The 24609-nt window shown below is 44.6% G+C and overlaps 1 protein-coding gene across 1 annotated transcript in view; it reads right to left on the bottom strand.

Moving 5' to 3' along the window:
- The window catches only part of LOC116986494 (fer-1-like protein 4), a 119088-nt gene that overhangs the window by 34199 nt on the left and 60280 nt on the right, over positions 1-24609 (bottom strand). The window contains exons 25-31 of the mRNA XM_033042076.1: positions 23869-24003; positions 21640-21813; positions 9343-9456; positions 8324-8485; positions 6697-6871; positions 5735-5832; positions 727-852 (exon numbers count right to left, since the gene is read on the bottom strand). Of these exons, the coding sequence (XP_032897967.1) occupies positions 727-852; positions 5735-5832; positions 6697-6871; positions 8324-8485; positions 9343-9456; positions 21640-21813; positions 23869-24003 (984 nt within the window). The remainder of the gene's footprint in view (positions 1-726; positions 853-5734; positions 5833-6696; positions 6872-8323; positions 8486-9342; positions 9457-21639; positions 21814-23868; positions 24004-24609) is intronic.

Raw genomic sequence — 24609 nt, forward strand, 5'->3', positions numbered from 1 at the left:
ACTTAAGTGTAGGCAAAGGTTGGGCAGGCGAGGACTTTATTCCCTGCAGCGCAAGATGAGGGGTGATCTTATAGAGGTGTATAAAATTATGAAGGGAATACAGAGGTTGAATTCCCAGTCTCTTACTCAGGTTAGGGGAATCAAGAACCAGAGGACATTGGTTCAAGGTGAGGGGAAGGATTTAATGGGAACCTGAGAGGCAACATTTTTTTTACACAAAGGGTGGTAGAGAGGTCTACACAGGAGAAAATTGAGGCAGGTACATTAACACTTTATGAAAGACACTAGGACAGGTACAGGGATAGGAAAAGTTCAGAAGGATATGGACCAAATGCGGGCAGGTGGGACTAGTTTAGATGGTGCATGTTGGTCAAAGGGCCTGTTTCCGTGCTGAATGACTCTTAAAAACAGGTCACAGTTAATCTTCGGAAATTAGTGAGTATAAGAGAAAATCAAGGTAACCTTGTGAGAGGTCAATGGCTGTTGCTGGAGTCAGTGGCAACATATCGTGCCAAAGGCACAAGACTGTACAACCTGTGGTGACACACTTCAGAATGTGGACACTTTTATTCCATGGCTATTAAGCTGGAGCTAAAGGTAGATCAAAGATTTCTAACTGAACATCTCTGTGTAAGGAGTTGCATTTATGACCATAGCACGTGCAGTCACAAACTCAGCTATGCCCATCTCAGTGGAGATGGCAGACATTTGCCCGTTCCACCTCACCTCCATCTCCTCCACAGATGCGTAGTACTTTGACCACCAGTCCAGTTCTGACAATTCAACCTTTTCCTCAAATTCTTCAGGTGCACTTTCCAGTTTTGGCTGCAGGGCCAGTTTCTTCATCGGTATCTGAAAAGCAGGAAATAAGACTTCCTTATTTCTGTTCTCCACTCTCAGCTGACATCATTGGTGTAACTACACCAGAACAGCCCAGAGGATCATGGCAGTGCTGTATCTAGATGGCTTTGGTGTAGAACATACTCCCCTGGCAACGACCATTGAGTAAGGTTTAGTTTGATCTTTAATCTGAACACTCCACCCTGCAATCTACCTAACCTTTTAGATATAAATCCAGCATAACTTCCCTGCAATGACCCACTGAACAAAGATATCATCACTCAGTCCGCCTGGACCTACCTGATCTCCTGGTTGCTAAACACTTTAATTCCCCTTCCCACACTGACCTTTCTGTCCTAGGCCTCCTCCATTGTCAGAGTGAGGCTAAACACAAATTGGAGGAACAGCATCTCATATTTCGCTTGGGCAGCTTACAGCCCAGTGGTATGATCTTGATTTCTCTAACTTCAAGTAACCCCTGCATTTAGCTCTCTCTCCATCCCTCCCCCACCCAAGTCACACCAGCCTTTCATTCTCACCGAGCAAACAGCTAACAATGCCCTGTTTCCTTGAGCATTGGTACTTTTTTGCATATTTTTCATTCATTTGTTCCACGTATATCTCTCTATATCATTGTCTGTATCTCGTTTCCCTTTCCCATGTCTTTCAGTCTGAAGAAGGGTCTTGACCCGAAATGTCACCCATTCCTTCTCGACCGAAATGCTGCCTGTCCCGCTGAGTTAAGGGCCTGTCCCACTTACGTGTCCTTGGCACGCAAATTATGTGACCTCATGGTCGCGTTGAGGCGCACGGGCATCGTATGGCCGCGTGGGGCCGGTCCCACTGAGAAGCGCGGAGGGGTATGGAGTTGTGCGCAATATCGCGCGGCGCTCCAAAATATTTATAGCGAACGAAATCTTTGCGCGCCAACGGCTTGTCGCATAACTGACGGCCGAAATGGGACAGGCCCAAGACCCTGGCGCGACGCAACGTCTCACCTCCAACAGCAGCAGAAGCAGGCCAACGATCGCCGAACTCAGCCTGGGGCTCATGGCCATTGCGGTCCGGATCCGCCCCCACTTCTATTCCCCGAGCGGGGCCAAGAAAATTGAAGATAGACACAAAATGCTGGAGTAACTCAGCAGGACCGGCAGCATCTCTGGAGAGAGGCAATGGGTGACGTTTCGGGTCAAGACCCTTCTTTCAGACTGAAGAGGTCTCGACACGAAACATCACCCATTCCTTCTCTCCAGAGATGCTGCCGGTCCCGCTGAGTTACTCCTCCATTTTGTGTCCATCTTCAAATGACGTCACGCGCTCCAGACGGATCTGCGGGCGCATGTAATCGCGCGCGACCTTCGCGGGACCGTCGTGGCTCAACGCGAGCACGAGGTCGCGTAATTAACGTGCCAAGGACATGTAAGGGGGACAGGGGCTTTACTCCAGCATTTTGTGTTTATCTTCATTACCCGCTGAGCCACGTTCCCAGCCTATCCTGATGCCCACCAAGATCCCTGCACTTACTCCTCCTACACTGTGTAATCCCTTGCATCATTTGTCTTTGCCAATTGCACTGCCTCATACGTTTCTGAATCCCATTAGTCACCATGGCTCTCACCTGAGCAGTCCACTACTTCCTGCTGCAACCTGCAGTGTTCACTATCCAACCACACAGGCTGGGAATGAGCCTTGTGGAAACCTGCCGCCTTCCACCAACAACAACACCCATCAATTATTACTCTTAGTTTTCTCTCTCAAAAAATAAATGTTCATTCAATTTGTTTAACAAGGAACTGCAGATGCTGGAAAATCGAAGGTAGACAATAATGCTGGAGAAACTCAGCGGGTGAGGCAGCATTTACGAAGCAGAGGGTCTGAAGAAGGGTTTCGGCCCGAAACGTTGCTTATTTCCTTCGCTCCATAAATGCTGCCTCACCCGCTGAGTTTCTCCAGCATTTTTGTCTATCTGTTAATTCAACTCGCCACCTTTCCTTGGATCCCATGGACTTTTACATTCCTGAGTGATTGGCCATGTGGCCTTCATCAAGTTACTTATCATTTTGTGGTCTGCATCAAATGCAGCAACACTTCTTTTTTCTCTAAACATCACGCTTGCCTGCTGTTTTGAGGGAAGATTCACTCCAGTTATTTCACTCTTGTACTTATGTTGATGTATACTATAATTTGTCTGGATAGTATGCAAAGCAGCTTGTCACTGTATAGTATCTCAGTACATGTGACAAGAATAATCTAAACTGAACTGTGCCTTCTAGATGTTGATTTAGTCAATCTCTCATTGTTCCCTGTCGAGGGCGGCACGGTGGCACAGCCGTAGAGTTGCTGTCTTTCAGCGCTTGAAGCACCAGAGACCTGGTTTGATCCCGACTACGGGTGCCGTGTGTACAGAGTTTGTACGTTCTCCCCGTGACCGCGTGCGTTTTCTCTGAGATCTTCGGTTTCCTCCCACACTCCAAGGACGTACAGGTTTGTAGGTTAATTGGCTTGGTACAAGTGCAAATTGCCCCTAGTGTGTGTAGGATAGTGTTAATGTTCGGGGATCGCTGGTCGGTGCGAACTCGGTGGGCCGATAGGCCTGTTTCCATGCTGTATCTCTAAACTAAAGTAAACTAAATGTCCCTTCCAGCAACGTAAACTTGACTTGCACTCTTCCTTTCTCAATGAATTGTGGCCCAGCGGCACAGATGGTAAACTACTGGCTCTTAGCTCCAGTTATCCAGGTATAATCCAACCTTAGTGCTGTCTGTGTGGAGTTTGCATGTTCTCTCTGTGACTGCATGAGTTTCCCTGGATATTCTGGTTTTCTCTCACAGTAGATAAGGCTTAGAATCTAATGGGAGTGGATGGGAACGTGGGGAGGATAGGATTACTCTGTTAATCACTGTAGAATAGATGGGCTGAAGAGGTTTTCTTCAAGTTCATAAGGAAATATAGCAGAGAATATGGTAACAATTTAATATGAGTGTACAAAACCTGCCTACTGTTCATTAGTTCTGATGGAAACAAATTTAACAATAATCTGTCCAAAGGCTTCATTTATTCACTCACGGCTGCTGGAAAGGCGAAGATACAATATCCGTCCCAATCATGTTTATTTGTAAGGGTCAGAGTTAATCACATGTGGTTTTCTCATGTGGTCTCAGAATGCAGACTGGCGGCACTCGAGAGCGAGTGTATATTATTTTCATTGTTTATACTGTTCATAGTCCAAGTGAGTTACCTTAATAACTAAATCCCTGAGGAACCTCCTTTGTGATTGTATTCAGTGGAGGCCAATTAATTTTAGCCGATGGGACCAGAAGTATTGAAGTGGCTTGGGGTGGGGGTGTGAGAGGGGCTATGAAGGTCTTCTCAACATTGGCCTTTGACTGTGCATTGTGAAATTGATGTCAGTCGAGTTGCTGCTTGGCAAGTGCTTAGATATATTTTATCATTCAATCAAAGTGATGGAACAAGGGTTGAAATACATCATGCTGGACCCTTCTAACTTAAAAGAATGGCATGTATCTATACCCAGGATATTGTACAGCCTGCAGAGTGTGGCAATTCTGAGACCCCCATGAGGCTGATGCATCTGTGGGAAGTGTCTCCAGTTGGAGGGTGGATTTGGAGTGTGAGTGCTGACTGGAGACACTGTGGTGCATCGGAGGCTGAGAGGTTGCAGGTAGCATGTTTGTAGATGTGGCCATCCTGACCTGAAGAAAGGAAATGAGATGGAGCACAGATTGTTACATCTTTAGTTGGCCACAAGTGAGAAGCCAGAGGACAGCCAGGATTCCAAGTGATTATAGGTTGGAAGGAGCTGCAGATGCTGGTTTAAACTGAGTAGAGACACAAGAAGCTGGGGTAACCCAGCGAGTTGGACTGCATCTCTGGAGAAAAGGAATAGGTGCTGTTGCGGGTCAAGTGTGAAGAAGGGTCTCAACCTGAAATGTCACCTATTCCTTTTCTCCAAAGATGCTGTCTGACCCGCTGAGTTACTACAGCTTTTTGTGTCAATCCTAAGTGATTATAGACCCAGGAATGTGTGACAAACTTGTTTTTTCCCCCTGGAATGCTGGAGGTCACAGTGTGACTTGATAGCGGTGTATAAAACGATGAGAGGGACAGATAGGATGGACAGTCAGAACCTCTACTCGGGGGAGAATTGTCAAAGACTAGCAGGCACAGCTTTAAGATGAGAGGGGCACAGAGGGTGGTGGGTTACTGGAACACTCTGCCAGAGGTGGTGGTGGAGGCAGATATGATAGAGGATTTTACACAGGCACATGGATAGGCAGAGAATGGAGGGATATGGACCGTGTAGTTCATCTGCATTATGTTCACCACAGATATTGTGGGCCCAAAGTGTCTGTTCTTTGTGTTATATTCTTCTATGCACTAAGGAAATAATTCTGACAGATTGCATCTCAGCCTGAAATGGCAGCTGGCTGCCTGAACCCGCAGAGAATGGTGAACACAGCCCAGCCCATCATAGGCTCATCACTTCCTTCCATCCAGTCCATCTTCATGGCGTGTTGCGTCAGGAAGGCTGAAATTATCCTCAAGGATTACCATCACCTCATAGATGGGAGATTCAGGAACAACATCTGCCCCACTGTTATCAAAATACTTAAGCCAGCTAGTCCCGATCTTCCAATCCATCTCATTGTGGCCCATGCACTTTTGTTCACCTGCACTTTCCATGTAACAGTCACAGTATATTCTGAACTATATTTACCTTCTCTTGCATCACCTGTTGTACTCGTGTATGGTATGTTTTGCCTGGATAACACGCAAAGTTTTTCACTGTAACTCGACACAGGTGACGATAATAAACCATTAACAAATAACAAGATTAAACTGCGTTGGTCTATAAGGTGGTATATTCATTTACCTTCAGAACATCGAGAGGTCTTTTCTTCCTCTGAGGTGACACTTCTGTTTCAATGGAAATGGCGATTTGTGGATCTCTTTTTCTCTTAGTCTCTCTTCCTGTTAACAGTAAATTCCAAAAACAAGCAGAAATTAACATTAAAAACTGATTCATGGAAATCTAAAGGGGAAAGCACTTGGAAATGTGGATTATGCTTGGAAGGGTTTAACTTGTTATTCGACAGGGGCCTTTTTTGAAATTAAATGCTCCGTTGAAATTTCTGCTCCCTTGCCCAGTGCCGCCTGCCCCACCCCACGCAGTCTCACCCTCTGCTGCCCCCCAACCCACTTCACTCTGCCCCTCCGTCCCACCCCGCACCATCTCACTTCCCCACTCCCCCTCACAGCCCACCATGCCCATCACATTCTCACCCCCCCACCCCAACCCTGCCCCATCCCATACGACCTGCCCCACCCCGCACCCTCAGTCCCCGCCACCTCACCTCACCACCCACCCCACCATGCCCTAACCGTATCACCCCGCACCATCTCCACAACAAGCCCCCACCCCCAGATCACCACCTGCCCCACACCGCCACGTCTTTTTGCCCCCTCATCCCACCCCCGTCCTCCGCCCCACTTCACCACCTATCCCAACCCTTCCCTCCCCCCATCCCACCCTGCATCACCTCAATCCCACGTCACCTCACCCTGCCGCCTCGCCTCACCCCCCCCCCCCCACCCCACCCCACCTCACTGCCCCTCCCACCCTGCAGCCCCTCCCCACCTCCTGCCCACCCACCTGCTCAGCATTGTTAGAATAATCAGAGACCTGGTGTAGATGTGACGAGCTGCAGCACAGAACCAGTACCTGTGCCCCTTGTCTTAAAAACGGAAAAGCAATCCAGCCAGTTAATTTAGAGATGCCGTTCCCAGACAGTTTACTAATTATGTTCTCAAATCCCTTTATCACATTTTCCTTACGTCGGGGTTTGGGTTGTGTATCTTCACGGCTTGAACTCTCCTCCAATTCCTCCAGGGAAAACTGCTGCAGGTTGGTGACGGTGAAGGTGCCGACCAGGACAGTGCGGCCAAACGCTCGCTGCTCCATCACCACAATGCTCAGGGGCGGGTGAAGATACATCTGCTCTGGCAGCTCCTGGCAAGCAAAGGTTGCGTTTAGTTTAGAGATACAGCAGCAGAAACAGTTCCTTTTGCCCACTGAGCCCGCACCGACCAGCGATCCCCACTCATTAACACTACCCTACACACACTAGAGACATTTTACACTCATACCAAGCCGATTAACCTACAAACCTGTATGTCTTTGGAGTGTGGGAGGAAACCCATGCAGGTCACGTGGAGAACCTACAAACTCCATACAAAAAGGGGAGGTCATTTAAGACTAAGGTGAGAAAAAAAATTTTCACCCAGAGAGTTGTGAATTTATGGAATTCCCTGCCACAGAGGGCAGTGGGGGCCAAGTCACTGGATGGATTTAAGAGAGAGTTAGATAGAGCTCTAGGGGCTAGTGGAGTCAAGGGATATGGGGAGAAGGCAGGCACGGGTTATTGATAGGGGACGATCAGCCATGATCACAGTGAATGGCGGTGCTGGCTCGAAGGGCCAAATGGCCTCCTCTTGCACCTACTTTATATGTTTCTATATAGACAAGCACAAGTCAGGATCGAACTTGGGTCTCTGTAGCTCAACTGCTGAGCCCCCGTCCTGCCCAGTTCCAGTTAAATAATTCTCTAGAAAATAGCGCTGCAGTTTGGGCTGGGGAGCCCATCAATGGCCAGCAACAAGTGTACATTACACCACTGCCGCATTAGAATAGAATCAGACAGTCAAATCCAAGTCCTTCAGCCACTATGTTGCAGCGAACACAAATCTCATTTTCCTGCATTCATTGCAAGTCCCTCGATGCCTTACCCACTCAAGTGCCTGTCCAGGTGCTGCTTAAATGGTGGTGTTCTGGAATCGGGGAAGTTGCTATTGCTCTGACAAGCTGTGTTCTCCTTCCCCACCCTGTTCTAGTGCAGAGCAGTGCAGAACATGGAATTAATTCCAGAAACACTCCTGGCCACAGACGGCCCATGGATTGATCTTGCTCTCTTCCAGACCCCTTCAGCTGAATCCAGAGGATGTAGATAGAGTTTCAGCCACAGACAGAATGGTTCGGGTAATGAAGCAATCGGCTGCTACTTCGGAGGGTCTTGGAATTGAAATGAGTGAGGAAAAAGTGACGTCATATCAGCATATCACACCGGGACTTTGGACCTGCAATCACCATTCATCCTCTGCCTGGGTGCTCAGCGATCTAATCTACCAGGGCAGCCTACCATGCGGAACCTTATCAAAGGCCATATTGGTCTATATTTACCATGTCTATGGCCCTGTCTCCATGAACCCTCTTGGTTACTTCTTCAAAAAGACTCAACCAAACTCATGTCCCATGCACAAAACCAAGCCGACTATTCCTAATCAAACACTACCTCTGCAGATGCAAGCCCATCTTATCCCTCAGAAAAATCTTCAGCTCTAGATCTTCAACAAACCCAACTCTTAGCAGGTTATTTTTTTTTCCAAAATAGTTTTTGCTACGCACCACTTCAAAATATTTCGCAAGTTCACCGAAGTTTGGGTTCAACTTGTAACTTGGCATGACTTCAGATTCTACTTTCTGGCCACCACACTCCATCGTCACCTGGGGCTGCTCCACTTCAAACATTTGTATACGTTTGAGGTCTCGGAGTCCCCAGAACAGAACCTAGAACAACAAAATGTGCAATTATGTCTTGGTGCGGGGACATGATGTATTAATATAAATTAAAATGTTGACCATCTCTGAAAAAGATAATAGTTTGTAATGGAAGGCATTTGGTTCAATGTTTGTACTCTAACTTGCATCCATGATAAATAAAACAATAATTAGTTTGGTTTCAATCTGCAGTTTAACAGGGTCAGTGGATGAGGAAGGGGCCGAACAATTCATGAGCTTCTCCTTCAATCCCACCACTGACAGCTGGTGGAAAGACACAAAATGCTGGAGTAACTCAGTGGGTCAGGCAGCATCTCTGGAGAAAAGGAATAGGTGGATTTCAGGTCGACACCACTCTTCAGACTAAGCGCTGAGGTTTGGGAAATGCCTAAAAAGGTGTGGTAGCAATTAATACAGGAGAAGGCACACACTGTAGGCAAGGACTCACCATGATAGAGAGTGGCAACAGCGAGAGTGGACAAATTATCATTAATGCAATCTACTTTTTTTCTGCTCGATTTGGAACTTCTTAAAGAGAGTTGGCTCTTTAGCCAAATCAGCAAAGTAGAGAATATTGCATGGCATTTCCTGCTTGTACTTTGTACATATTGGAAAGCATTAAGGTGTCAGGAGATGAATCAATTGGGACAGCATAATTGGTCTCTGACTTCATCCTGTGGCCACAATATTCATGTGGAAGGTCCTGCAGAGTTTCTGGTTAATGGTAACACACAGGATGTTGATGGGAGGGAATTTGGTGATGGTGGTTATTTTAGTGATGGTCATTGCTTGGCATTCGTATTACATCAAGATTATTTCATCATCGCAGTATGTGACAGGGGAATTATTATCTAACGGAAAATTACCTCAATTCGGAACTTCTTGAGCCTTGGCCGGATTGTTGAGGGAATGATGAAATGTTTCTCCAGTGCATCAAGAAATTCTGGTTGCTTGCATTCTACATCTTCTGGCAGAGATGGCTATAAAAGATCAGAACATTAAGAAAAAAGCTTGTTTCTCCATTTCATACACTTTGACCAAACTTTATCTAGAGCTTATTCATGGCCTCTATTGCTTACTTTTATAGATGAGGTCAGACACCAATCTGTGGGATTTCAGCCCCTCACTGGGATTGGAACTCAATGCCATACCCTCCTTCCTGCCTACCCATGTCCAGTGTACCTGGTGCTGACTATATTTCTCCCACTGTCTTGTTTCCCACAAGGAAATGGCAGACGAGTTGAACAGGTACTTTGGATCTGTCTTCACTGAGGAAGACACAAACAATCTCCCTGATGTACGAGTGGCCAGAGGATCTATGGTGACGGAGGAACTGAAGGAAATCCACATTAGGCAGGAAATGGTGTTGGGTAAACTGATGGGACTGAAGGCTGATAAATCCCCAGGGCCTGATGCTCTGCATCCCAGGGTACTTAAGGAGGTGGCTCTAGAAATTGTGGATGCATTGATGATCATTTTCCAATGTTCTATAGATTCAGGATCAGTTCCTGTGGATTGGAGGGTAGCTAATGTTATCCCACATTTTAAGAAAGGAGGGAGACAGAAAACAGGGTATTATAGACCAGGTAAGGGCTTGTCCCACTGTATGAGCTAATTCAAGAGTTCTCCCGAGTTTCCCCTCATTCGAACTCGGATAATTACGGTAATGGCTGCTCGTAAGTACTCGGGGCTCTCGTGGACATTTTTCAACATGTTGAAAAATCTTCACGAGTCTTCCCGAGCTTACCGCGTTTCCCGAGTACCTGCCGTTAGCGTTACGAGCCACTAAAAGATGTCCGGAGCTCCGACATACCCGCTACGTACATTCTACGTGCTTACCTCGAGTTTGATTTTTTTTAAACTTGGGAGAGCTCTTGAATGAACTCGTACAGTGGGACAGGCCCTTTAGCCTGACATCGGTGGTGGGGGAGATGCTGGAGGGGTCAATTATAAAATATGAAATAGCGGCATATTTGGATAGCATTAAGGTCAGAGTCAGCATGGATTTATGAAGGGGAAATCATGCTTGACTAATCTTCTGGAATTTTTTGAGGATGTAACTAGGAAAATGGACAAGGGAAAGCCAGTGGATGTAGTGTACCTGGACTTCAGAAAGCCTTTGATAATATCCCACATATGAGATTAGTGAGCAAAAATAGGACACATGGTATTGGGGGCAGGGTACTGACAAGGATAGAAAATAGGTTGGCAGACAGGAAACAGAGTAGGAATTAACGGGTCCCTTTCAGAATGGCAGGCAGTGACTAGTGGGGTATCGCAAGCCTCAGTGCTGGGACCGCAGCTATTTACAATATACTATACATTAATGATTAAAAGTAACATTAGCAAATTTGCAGATGACACAAAGCTGTGTGGCAGTGGGAACTGTGTGGAGAATGCTATGAGGACGCAGGGTGACTTGGACAGGTTGGGTGAGTGGGCAGATGCATGGCAGATGCAGTTTAATGTGGATAAATGTGAGGTTTTCCACTTTGGTGACAAGAACAGGAAGTAAGATTATTATCTGAATGGTGTAGTTAGGAAAAGGGGAATGTGGAAGAAAATATTAATATCCATCCTTACTTAATTATAATTAAAATTGAACAAGGTAACGAAAGGGTGTTTGGATGTGACAATTGGAATTTCTCGTTGACCAGGTATAGAAGAGGTTCATGGGAATTGGCAAAGTAAGATTAGACGTATTACCTCTTGTCTAGGAATGTGTTGAAGGGTGGACGGTAAATTTAAACATGAAATAGTAGACGGAGATAAGGAAGCTTGTTTCATACAGCAGTGTGTTACAGCAGACCACCAGCGCCCCCTACCGCTAGTAGTGTAGATACCTTCCATTAAATGGGGGCTTATGATTGGCTCGAAGAGGGGATGGTGGCGCGGTCCACCTGAGAGGTGAGATAGAATAATGTCAAGATGCCCTTGTATTGTGTTTGACTTGCATTAACCATCAGTTGGTGAATAAGATTGACATAAACAAAATTTATGTTATGAAACATAGAAACATAGAAAATAGGTGCAGGAGGAGGCCATTTGGCCCTTCGAGCCAGCACCGCCATTCATTGTGATCATGACTGTTCGTCCCCAATCAAAAACCCGTGCTCTGCCTTCTCCCCATATCCCTTGATTCCACTAGCTCCGAGAGCTCTATCTAACTCTCTCTTAAATCCATCCAGTGACTTAGCCGCCACTGCCCTCTGTGGCAGGGAATTCCACAAATTCACGGGTCTATGGGTGAAAAAGTTTTTTCTTACCTCAGTCTTAAATTACCTCCCCTTTATTCTAAGACTGTGGCCCCTGGTTCTGGACTCGCCCAACATTGGGAACATTTTTCCTGCATCTAGCTTGTCCAGTCCTTTTATAATTTTTGTAATAATTTTATATGGTTTCTATAAGATGCCCCCTCATCTTTCCAAAATCTAGTGAATACAAGCCTAGTCTTTTCAATCTTTCCTCATATGACAGTCCCGCCATCCCAGGGATCAATCTCGTGAACCTACGCTGCACTGCCTCAATCACAAGGATGTCCTTCCTAATTATGACTAATGAAATAATTGGTACCCATGTAGTAGATAGTATATTTTTGTGTAGTTGTATCTACACAACTACAAAAAATTTCACACAGAGAGTGGTGAATCTGTGGAATTCTCTGCCACAGAATGTAGTTGAGGCCAGTTCATTGGCTATATTTAAGAGGGAGATAGATGTGGCCCTTGTGGCAAAAGGGATCAGGGGGTATGGAGAGAAGGCAGGTACAGGATACTGAGTTGGATGATCAGCCATGATCATATTGAATGGCGGTGCAGGCTCGAAGGGCCGAATGGCCTACTCCTGCACCTATTTTCTATGTTTCTATCTAACAAAAAACAAAAGTTGTATACGGCACAGTATAACTGTCCATTATTCTGCTGTGAAGTCAGAGAACTGGTGAGCAGTTTGCTGCTGCCATCTCTCCATGATATCATGCCATAAAGTCTCTTGAAGTAAACCTGCAAAATCTCTGCTTATCATTTTCCTTTAATCTTAAAAAAAAAAATTAAAATAAATAATAAATCCTTACTTATTTTCTTTTTCTTTTCTTAAGGCCCCCCTTTTCTGTGGGGCCTTTTTTTTCTTCTTTTCTTTTCACATTTTCAAGCACGCAGTTTACTTAACCATTATCATTCACTTAAGGCAAATACTGCGGACTACACTCCACTACTATCCTCACTCTTTTCTTCTTCCTTTCTCTTTTTTCTTTTCTCTTTTTCTATTATAGGTTAAAGTTTAAAAAAAAAAAGTTGTACAAGAAATGTAATATGTTGCATATTATGATTAAGATGTATGTACATTGCTTCTAATAAAATAAAATAAAAAAAATAAAAAAAATCATTTTCCTTTAATTTCCATCTAAATTAATTTCTTCTACAGAAATTGGCGTAGTCGGCAGGATCCCAATTGTAACGGGATTCGAATGAATACAAGTGGGAAATAAAAGGGAATGACAAAATAGTCCTAACCGAAAGGGGGACATGAGGGCTTCCCAGAGAGAAGGGAGAGTCCCCGGGCAATCTAGCTTATCTGGCTGGTGACTCACGCTGAGACAAGAGGCCTGTGGGGTGAGGCAAAATAAAGATAAATTGAAGCGGGTGCCGTAAAGCGCGCTATAGAAATTGAAAGGTGACTTAGAGATTTGCAGAGGGAGTAAAACTGGTGCGCGTAAACTGTGAATAGAATAGAATAAGAAAATGGCCACGGAAACCTAACTTTTGTTTTACAGACTTCTGAAAAAGATATGGGAGGCAACAGTAGTCGATCGGAGAAATCTGATCCTACAGATAGAGAGAGGCCCGAGGAAAAGAAACGGGAGGTCCGGGAGGGAAAGTTGCCGATAAGAGAGAACACTGCCAAGGTGAAAAAAAAGACCATAAGTAACTGGGTAAAGGTAGGAGATCCCATTGTTCCAGCGGGATCGCCAGCAGATGTGGTAATAACAAAAGAACAGAGATGGTCAATGTGTGGTAAATATTTGTGGTAATCTAACTGATCGATTAAATGGAGATTGGTCGGGTGGGGGAAGTTATAAGCTATCTCTGTCATACTTTTCTCTAAAAAAGAAATGGTTTGGCGAGATGGGAGCACAATTAATATTTGCAGTGGTGGTGTTATTCGTTATAGTTGGAGTACTGTGTATACCTTCAAAATTGATACAAACAATAAGGAAATGGGCGCGGATGGAGAAAAGACACCAGCTCATAGAGGAGAAAGGTGTTCAGCAGAAAGAGGGAGATGAGTATAGGATTTGAGTATAAGAGCAGGGAGGTTCTACTGCAGTTGTACAGGGTCTTGATGAGACCACACCTGGAGTATTGCGTACAGTTTTGGTCTCCTAATCTGAGGGAAAGACATTCTTGCCATAGAGGGAGTACAGAGAAGGTTCACCAGACTGATTCCTGGGATGTCAGGACTTTCATATGAAGAAAGACTGGATAGACTCGGCTTGTACACGCTGGAATTCAGAAGATTGAGGGGGGATCTTATAGAAACGTACAAAGTTTTTACGGGGTTCGACAGGCTAGATGAAGGAAGATTATTCCCGATGTTGGGGAAGTCCAGAACTAGGGGTCACAGTTTAAGGATAAGAGGGAAGTCATTTAGGACCGAGATGAGAAAATCATTTTTTACACAGAGAGTGGTGAATCTGTGGAATTCTCTGCCACAGAAGGTAGTTGAGGCCAGTTCATTGGCTATATTTAAGAGGGAGTTAGATGTTGCCCTTGTGGCTAAAGGGATCAGGGGGTATGGAGAGAAGGCAGGGATGGGATACTGAGTTGGATGATCAGCCATGATCATATTGAATGGCGGTGCAGGCTCGAAGGGCCGAATGGCCTACTCCTGCACCTATTTTCTATGTTTCTATGAGGGACCTGTGCCTATAATATTAACGCAAATGCAGCAATATATCCCCGACTCCCTGTAGAAAACGCACCACTGGTAGAGGATGAATTTGATGATCTGTTGATGATGGCGGTTGCGTTATGCCAACAACAACCTCCATATAACCCGGCGTATACAGAGGAAGAACAGGCTGCTGCTCCATCGGGTTCGGGTGCTGAGGCTCTATTTCTACCTCTGGCATCATGGGTGGATCAGTTTACTGCTAGAGGAGCCACAGCTCCTTCGACAAGTATAGCAGAAGCAGATAATGCCACTGAGATGGACCTGATACACTATTGAGAAGATATCAAAAGGCCAGCACACCAAAAGAAAGCTTTTGGTGTGCTGGCCTTTATAAATCAGAGCATTGCGTATAGAAGTTGCGATGTAATGTTAAAATTGTACAAGGCATTGGTGAGGCCAATTCTGGAGTATGGTGTACAATTTTGGTCGCCTAATTATAGGAAGGATGTCAACAAAATAGAGAGAGTACAGAGGAGATTTACTAGAATGTTGCCTGGGTTTCAGCAACTAAGTTACAGAGAAAGGTTGAACAAGTTAGGTCTTTATTCTTTGGAGCGCAGAAGGTTAAGGGGGGACTTGATAGAGGTCTTTAAAATGATGAGAGGAATAGACAGAGTTGACGTGGATAAGCTTTTGCCATTGAGAGTAGGGAAGATTCAAACAAGAGGACATGACTTGAGAATTAAGGGACAGAAGTTTAGGGGTAACATGAGGGGGAACTTCTTTACTCAGAGAGTGGTAGCTGCGTGGAATGTGCTTATAGTGGAAGTGATGGAGGCAGGTTCGATTTTATCATTTAAAAATAAATTGGATAGGTATATGGACGGGAAAGGAATGGAGGGTTATGGTCTGAGTGCAGGTAGATGAGACTAGGTGAGAGTAAGTGTTCGGCATGGACTAGAAGGGCCGAGATGGCCTGTTTCCGTACTGTAATTGTTATATGGTTATATGAAGAAGAAGGATGAGCAAACAAAGTCCCAGATGATGAATGTTGAGGAAATGTCTAAACCCGAGTCACTGATACCGTCTCCCCGTACTATGATAGGTCCCGGTGTTGAAACCCTGGACCCCAGCTGAAGCTTCAGCCATGGTTGCAGAAGCTCCAGATCCCTTAAAAAAGACCAATGCATTTCTTAATTGGTTAAATCAGATGTGCAGCATTTACAGCCCCCTCGCGGGGAATGGGCAGGTGCTGCTGGAAAGTGTATATGGAACCTCATGGGCTACCCTAAAAGATGGGTTTGCAGTTCCTCCCGGAGAAAATGGAGATTGGAGAGGAAATGATGATCAGCAGGCTCAGGGAAACGAGTCCCTCACTCACTGGTTGGGCCCCATAGAGGAAAGGAGGCTATAATGAGGGGAGCGAGAAAACATAGTGACATAGGAGAGGTGGTGCGATGTTTGCAACACAAAGACATGACGATCCCGGATTTTATAGCCCGATTTAAGAGTAAGTGGGAGGATATGCCAGAATGTCCCTAGCAGAAAATGGGCCTCTGGCTGTTCAAACTTTAGTGAATTGTTTGATGCCCCGACTGGCTCAAGCTTATAAATCGGTTAATCTAAAATGGCACAATAAGCAATGGGAAAATGTGATAACAGCTCTTGTGAACATGGAAAGGGAGGGACTGTTTGCGCAAGTGAGAGTGCCGAAGCTCAAAACATCCGGCCAGTAATACACGGGGAGAGGGGGCTGGGGAAGAGGAGGAAGTGGTAGAGGTCGTGGCCGAGGAAGGGGACAATGACAAATAACAGATACAACATGATGTACATGCGGGAGAAGTGGGCAAAAAGGGAATTAGGCTCGAGATTGCTGATGTTCACCACAGCAACAGGGAGGGGATCCAGCCCCTGCCTCCTTCTCATTCAATAACCCCATTCCTATCCATTAGTACAGGGATGCTGCGGAGGTAAGGTGGTACAGGCGGCTGTGATCAGATTGTCTAAATCAATTGAAGAAGAACCCATGGCTGCAGTCAAGATAGGTGACCGCCATTTAGACCTTCTGGTCGATAACGGAGCCACTATGTCATCTGTGCCCCCCTCCGTGGACATCCCCGTCAGTCAGTCAGTCAAATACTAGTAGTATTGGGGTTGCCGGAGTCCCCATGATAGAACCTTCAACAGAACCTACTCGTATACAGGTAAATGTCCAGCCCCTTGCAGATACTTTTATCATCTCTAGAACAGACCCAATCCCGTTACTGGGAAGACTGGCTCTGTGCAAACTGGGAGCAGTCTTACACTGTACTGCAGACGGTATGTTTATGGAACTCCCTCAAATGCAGACACATCAATAGCTAAATTTAATAAAGGAGGAAGAACAAGGGCAAAAGATGCCCATCCTGTATTATTGGCAATTGAGTAGCAATCTGTACAGTCAATTGGTTAATCAAAGGGATTGATTTGAGATGGGAGACAGTTGAGTTGAGTCACACTTGAACATAGTTACTAGACCTCCAGCAACAGCAAAGGCAATAGGAGAAACGATAAAAAAAAAAGGCTGAAGGACATACAGTCAGTTCCTGTTTTAAAGTTGCCAATAGCAAAATGAGAGATCCTGATTGACTTCTTTAATGACACAGAAAGAAAGATCACATGGGTCAGAAAGGAATGGGACACTATATTTGAAAAGCAACAGGCGCCTACTGAGGATCTGTCAAGGTTACCAATGGCTCTGGTCCAAGTACCCTCTGAACTATGGGCAAAGCATAAGAATCATATGGGGCGAGTGCGATCAGCCCCTGAACATAAAGTGACTTTAAAAAAGGGTGCTGCCTTCCCATGTTTAAAACAGTGTTGACTGACCCCGGAGGCTGAAGAAGAGATAGCTGTAGTCATCATGTCTTTATTACAAGAGTATTAGTTAAAATGCAAAGTCCATGTAATACTCCTATTCTGCCAATCCCAAAAGTGGGAAGACATAATATAGAAACATAGAAACATAGAAAATAGGTGCAGGAGTAGGCCATTCGGCCCTTCGAGCCTGCACCGCCATTCAATATGATCATGGCTGGTCATCCAACTCAGTATCCTGTACCTGCCTTCTCTCCATACCACCTGATCCCTTTAGCCACAAGGGCCACATCTAACTCCCTCTTAAATATAGCCAATGAACTGGCCTCAACTACCTTCAGTGGCAGAGAATTCCACAGATGAATGGCGTTTCGTCCAAGACCCGGGAGCTATTAACAAAATAGTGATCCCTATTGCTCCTTTAGTACCTGACACCAATATTATTCTGTCATCTATACCAGTGGAAGCCGACTCCTTTACAGTAATTAACCAATGTTCAGCCTTTTTCTCCATACCCCTGCATCAAGACAGCCAGGTCATGTTTGCTTTTACCTACAAGGATCAACAATACACCTGGACTCGGCTACTCCAGGGGTATACTGAAAGCCCGGCCGTATATGCAGCAGCAGTGGAAACTGATCTAGAGGAATATCATTTATCAGAGAGGTCTACTTTGATCCAGTATGTCAATGACCTTTTGGTAACCTCTGTGACAGGTCCTGATTGTAAAGACTCAATTGCTGCAACATTTGGCAGAAAGAGGGCAGAAAGTATCCCTGGAAAAACGACAGTTCTGCCAGCTGTAGTAAATGGCACGCCAGCCTGCTTGCGAGCTGTAGCGGCGACGGCTGCAATGATAGAAAAGTCAATCCCGATCGTTCTTGATCACCCGTGTGTAGTGACTGTCCTTCATGCAGTGATGTTATTATTCAATTCAGCAGCTACACAGCATTTCACAGCCGCTAGAAGAACAGGATATGAAGTTATCCTGATAAGTATAGTTCGGATGTGATAAAAGGATAACTTCATATCCTTGATTTTGTACGTCTAACAACAGCAAAGGGTTTTAAGTACATTCTGGTCATAGTTGATATGTTCGCCAGAAGGGTGGAGAGGGATGATGCAAGGATGGTAGTCAATATTTCAATGAAATAAATAATACCTAGATTCAGATACCCATGGGAATAAACAGTGACAGAGGAACCCATTTCACCAGTAAATTAGTTCGGAACTTGTCGAAGGCTCTTGGGTTCCAGTGGAAATTACACATACCATATCAACCACAGTCCTCAGAGATGGTGGAAAGAGTAAATGGTGAGATAAAAAGCCACTTTGGGCAAAGTATGTCAGCAAAATAGGTAGTTGTGGCCAGACGCCATGCCCATAGTGATGTATGCCCTGGGAAATCAGAAAAATAGAAACACGGGCCTAACACCTCACGAGATATTGATGGGGCGACCTATGACAACAGGAACCCGACCCCCGATTACTCCTGAGAAGGTCGCTCTAATTTGGAATGATGAAATATCCTTAAGATATGCTCAAGCCATGTGTGAAACAGTTGGTAAAATCTATGAGAAAGTTAAGCAGGCACAGTCCCTCCGGCAGAAGGAAATATGTACCCGTTTAAACCAGATCAGGTTTATGTGGGAGCAACGAACAAAGATTATTTCTCTTCGAGATCCTGCAAACAACGCAAACGGCAGTAAAAGTAAAAGAAAAACCCGATTGGGCACATGCCACCAGATGTAAACGCATCACTCAGGCGGAACCCTCGAGGAGAAGGAAACGCAAGAGCCGTACATTTTTGTAGTGATAACACGACCATTAAAATAGTATCAACATTATACTATTCTTTATTTACTATCTTTATAGTATTAAATAATTATGAATATATTAACATTTTATGGGATCATAGAGGACTTGAGAGTGAAGAGAAGCATCTAGATCGTTACGAGAGACAGGATGAAGGTAGAAGTTGGAGTATGAAATTCAACTAACAACTTTCACACAGAACATAGTGAACTCGTAACTAAAAGAAAAACAGGCTTCCTTATCTGATTTGAATGTTGGGTTTGTGCCCATATTCCTGCGCATGCTGAAGAAGGTATCCCTTTGTGAGCTCAAGGACGGGTTCCAACCAAATTATAATCAGACACCTATGCCTCTATTTTTGCAACTGATTAATGAGAAAAAATATTAAAATCCTTTCTTACTATAATATGTGTTGATCACAAAGATCAACGAGTAGGGAACTATGGAAGAAAATATTAATATCCTTCCTTACTTGATTTTGATTGGAATTGAACAAGGTAACGAAAGTGTGTTTGGATGTGACAATTGGCATCTCTCGGTGTAGAACAGGTTCATGGGAATCGGCAAAGTAAGATCAGACGTATTACCTCTTGTCTAGGAATGTGTTAAAAGGTGGATGGAAAATGTAAACATGAAATAGTAGACGGAGACAAGGAACTTTGTTTTTCTCAACAGTGTGTTACATTAGACCACTCGCGCCCCCTATCGCTAGTTGTGCAGATACGTTGCAGTAAATGGGGGCTTATGATTGGCTCAGAGAGGGGATGGTGGCGCGAGCCACAGGTGAGATAGAATAATGTCAAGATGCCCTTGTATTGTGTTTGACTTGTATTAACCATCAGTTGGTGAATAGGATTGACATAAACCAAATGTATGTTATGACTAATAAACTAATTGGTACCTATGTAGTAGATAGTATATTTTCGTATAGTTGTATCTAACAAAAAACAAAAGTTGTTTATTGCACAGTAAAACTCGGCTAATTCTGCTGTGAAGTCAGAGAACTGGTGAGCAGTTTACTGCCGCCATCTCACCATGATTTCATGCAATAAAGTCTCTTGAAGCAAACCTGCAAAATCTCCGTTTTTCATTTTCCTTTCATTTCCATCTAAATTAATTTCTTCCACAGGGAACTACAACGAGATCTGGGTGTCCTTGTACATCAGTCACTGAAAGTAAGCATGCAGGTACAGCAGGCAGTGAAGAAAGCTAATGGCATGTTGGCCTTCAAAACAAGAGGAGTTGAGTATACGAGCAAAGAGGTTCTACTGCAGTTGTACAGGGCCCTGGTGAGACCACATCTGGAGTATTGTGTGCAGTTTTGGTCTCCAAATTTGAGGAAGGACATTCTTGCTATTGAGGGAGTGCAGCGTAGGTTCACGAGGTTAATTCCCGGGATGGCGGGACTGTCATATGATGAAAGAATGGAGCGACTGGGGTTGTTTACACTGGAGTTTAGAAGGATGAGAGGGCATCTTATTGAAACATATAAGATTGTTAAGGGCTTGGACACGCTAGAGGCAGGAAACATGTTCCCGATGTTGGGGGAGTCCAGAACCAGAGGCCACAGTCAGGGGTGGAAATCTCTATCAAAACATGGGAGGGACACAATTTCTTGGTGGCTGCGCTTGCACACACACGCACGCACGCACGCACGCACACGCACACGCGCGCGCACACACGCGCACACACTTTGGAGGCTTCAACTGTGGGCCCTGTGGTTGGTAACATCAGGAGCTGACCTGGTTGGTGACCGACTCCAAACTCCAGGAACAGCAGCTTCATCTGCCCCGAATCGTGGGGCTTGAATCGGCCCGTTCACGGGTCCTTTCATTGACCGGCGCTGCTTAAAATTGGCCGGCGGGAGCTTCAACATCGGGAACCTCGATCGCCTTGATGCAACAGTTTGATTTTAAGCCGCGCCGGGCGGTGAAAGGCCACACGAACGGGCCAATTCAGCCCTTAGAAAGCGCCTGACACCCGCTTGAATCTTTCAAAAGCTACAATTTGATAAATAACACTTAAACAAATAAAACTGAAGTAAATAAAGGCAAACAGAAGAACCAACCTTGGAGGGAGGGGAGAGAGAGAGATGGGAAAAAATACTAAATAATGTGAGTGACCGTGAATGAGGGACTTACCTGCAAGCCAGCCAGTAAACCCGTTCAACCGGAGCCCTTAATGACCTGATCCGTTTAAATCTGATACCCGTTCAAATCTTTCCCATACACCAATACATCCAATTAGTTCAAATGGTAACTGTATCCGCATCAGACAGCTTTAAGAAATTTTCTATGAATACCTTCAATAATACTTGAAGGTCAAAACACAATTGGTGACACATCGTGTTAATACGATGTTAATAGAGACATTTAAGAAGCGCTTAACAGTGACACTGTCACGCGGAAAGCGGAGATTTTAATTGTTTCTTTTCACTGAATTTCAAAATTCGGATTACAAAACATGGGGTGGGGGGGGGGGGGGGATTGTCCCCCACCTCTCAAAACATGGGAGGAAATTGACATTTGGGACGGAACTACCAACGTTCACTTCAGCGAGGAAGAGCAAATGAAAGAGTTGGGAAGGTTTGATTTTCCTACCTCTCCATATCCACTGTAATCAAGTTCTATCAGTTCAAAAGCTGCCAGCAGTTCACCACCCATGGTCTTGCCCTTGTAAATGTCATGAAACTTTAAGGTTGGTCTCTCATATTTTTCCTCCTGCAGTTTAATGAATGGAACTGCAAAGGCACGTCCAAGAAACTCCGGGCTGCCCTGTAATTTGCGGAAAGGTGCCATTAGAATTTATCATTTGAACATAGCATGATGTGAGATCCTCGCAGATCAAAACACAACATCACAAAAGTCAGACAAGAATTCCCCATTTACTTGGCAATCCATCAGAGGATGGTGTCCAGGGTCTAGATTATTGCCGGGAAGAATAGGCAGAGAGTTCGACTTGCACCTCACTGTGGAAGAATGCCAGGCAAATCCACCCACCTCATTCCATTGTGATACAGGTCCACACCCACGAATATTACACCACATTGATCTGCAAGAACAGGCTAGATCTTCTACCTGTGCAGCCACAGGAGACAGGCGAGGTATAAAATGAATATTCCTTGTTTGTATCGCCGAGAAAGACATGGGTGTTAGAGGCCGTGGGGAAGTTGGAGGCACAAGAGAGTGCAGATGCTGGAATCATGAGTGAAAAAACATCCACTGGCCGAATTGTGGAGAGAAATGGGAGAAAGGTCCCGACCTGAGGGTGCAGCACTGAAGATGCACGGGTAAATTGGTGGCAGTCAGCATGGATTTGTTCATTTATACACACTGAACCTTTTTTTTTCTCTCTCTCTCTCTCTCATTTATCATATTGTTTACAGTGTACTATGTTTACATATTCTGTTGTGCTGCAGAGTTTCAGTGTTCTATCTGGGACATATGACAATAAAACACTCTTGACTTAACAAGAAGTGTCGGTGAAAGTTGAGACCAGTGACAAATATGAGGTTATCTGCATGGAGTTCAGCTGGAGATATGACAAAGTCTCAAGGGGTAGAGTTAGGTGGTAAAAGAAATGAGATCCATGGGAAAGTGGCATTAAGTTTAAAGTTAGCTCAAAGGATTATTACAGCCATTTTATTGACAGAAGGGGCGTGTGTACCGGAGCTCTGGGCTCAGCACGGCCTCTTGCTTTCCATAATGCTTATTACTAAATGAATTAAAAGTAGTGGCCATGGTTAAGTAATTTGCCAATCACACCGAAACGGGCAACAAGGTTGACGGAAACATCATAGACTGCTGAGGTAAATTCAATCCAGAGACATGCATAAATCAATACCACATTTGCAGGACAAGTAAATAAATACAAATAATAAAATAGTAATATGCATACAGAACAAGGCAATCTTGGCATGCATCTCTAAAAGCAAGCATGACGTGCAAGTGAAGTGATTAAGTTAGCAAACAGAGAAAGATATTACCATTAATAATTGAAGCACAGAATACAGGAGCAAACTCTCTGTTGGAACTACAGATGGCAGCCCAATGGCGTAGCGGTAGAGCTGCTGTCTTACAGCGCCAGAGACTCCAGTTCAATCCTGACTACGGGTGCTGTCTGAACGGAGTTTGTACGTTCTCCCCGTGACTTGCGTGGGTTTTCTCCAAGACCTTCAGTTTCCTCCCACACTCCAAAGACGTACAGGTTTGTAGATTAATTGGCTTGGTATAAATGTAAATTGCCCCTCATGTGTGTAGGATAGTGTTAGTGTGCGGGGATCGATGTTCGGAGCGGACACGGTGAGCTGAAGGGCCTGTATCTCTAAATGGAGTATTTTGATCGGTCTGGTCTCCAGACCAGGAGGATGTGAAAGCACTAGGAAGTGCAGAGAAGATTTACCGAGATGTTTCCAACACTGGAGACTTGTTATTGGGAGATACCAACTAAACTGGAGTTCATTGTTTTGGTACAGGGAAGATCAAGGGAGATTTAATTGAGATGTACCAAGACTGTGATAAGCCCAGACAAGGTGACAGAAGGGATCTACTTATCTTGGCAAATGGGTTCATAACTCTGAGACAGAAATTAAGCTAATTTACAGTAAGATCAGAGAAAACCTCAGCGCTTTTATTCAGTTTCTGCTAGGTCTCTGACTAGAACTGGGAAGATGGATTCACCGAAATAGGAACATTTCTGGCCTGAATGAACACATTGGCCTCACAAGCTACAACTATTTTTGGTTCCACACGTTAAACTCATAATCCACCAGCACAATTTCCCCCATCCTTATGAGACATTTTTAATAAGAGCACAAGACCGAGACTCACAAAGCTGTCAAAGTCATAGATGTTAATGATGATTAAGGGTGGATCGTTCTTCAGTTCTTCTTTACTTCCCTCGATTAGGATTTGATCAAACAGCAACATCTCTGTCCACATTGGAGACAGTGTTTCTTCCAGGTACTGAGGAAGAATTAATTTGAAAACAAGCATTAATTCTGCATTTCAATAGCTGTAAATGACATGATTCCACTGCAGTGCTCTGATGCTCAGGAAGAACATGATAACAAATCCCAAATTATTTGTGATATTAAACAGGCCTGTGTGCTATCATTATTGATGATAACAATCTGACTTTGGTGGATGGTTAAGCACAAAGTCACCTGCACTTGATGGTCACAGAATACATTTCCAAGGAATGTCACTGCAGGCCATTCACTGACCTGCAGGGATTGGGGAATAGGGGCGGACAGTTCTGCTCATGCAAACTCCACCATGGAAATGATGTCAATAAATCTGGCATTGCTAAGTGTCTTACTTGGTGTAGTATAGCAACATGTCATCATCTGTGCTTGGATTTCTTTCAAAAAATCTCTTAAAATAACACATTTTAAAGATAGCTTGCAACCTTTCATGCCTGGAGCTCATATACTGGAAAATGAGATTAATACACAGTGACACCTTTGTGACACTGGTACGGCGTACTGGCACCTCTAATGCGATGGCTATGATTATTAATCAGTTTAGCTAGTGGATAAAGTAAGTGAATCAATGAGACTTTTGTTCAGA

This window comes from Amblyraja radiata, chromosome 23, assembly GCF_010909765.2.
Source record: "Amblyraja radiata isolate CabotCenter1 chromosome 23, sAmbRad1.1.pri, whole genome shotgun sequence".
NCBI lineage: Eukaryota > Metazoa > Chordata > Chondrichthyes > Rajiformes > Rajidae > Amblyraja > Amblyraja radiata.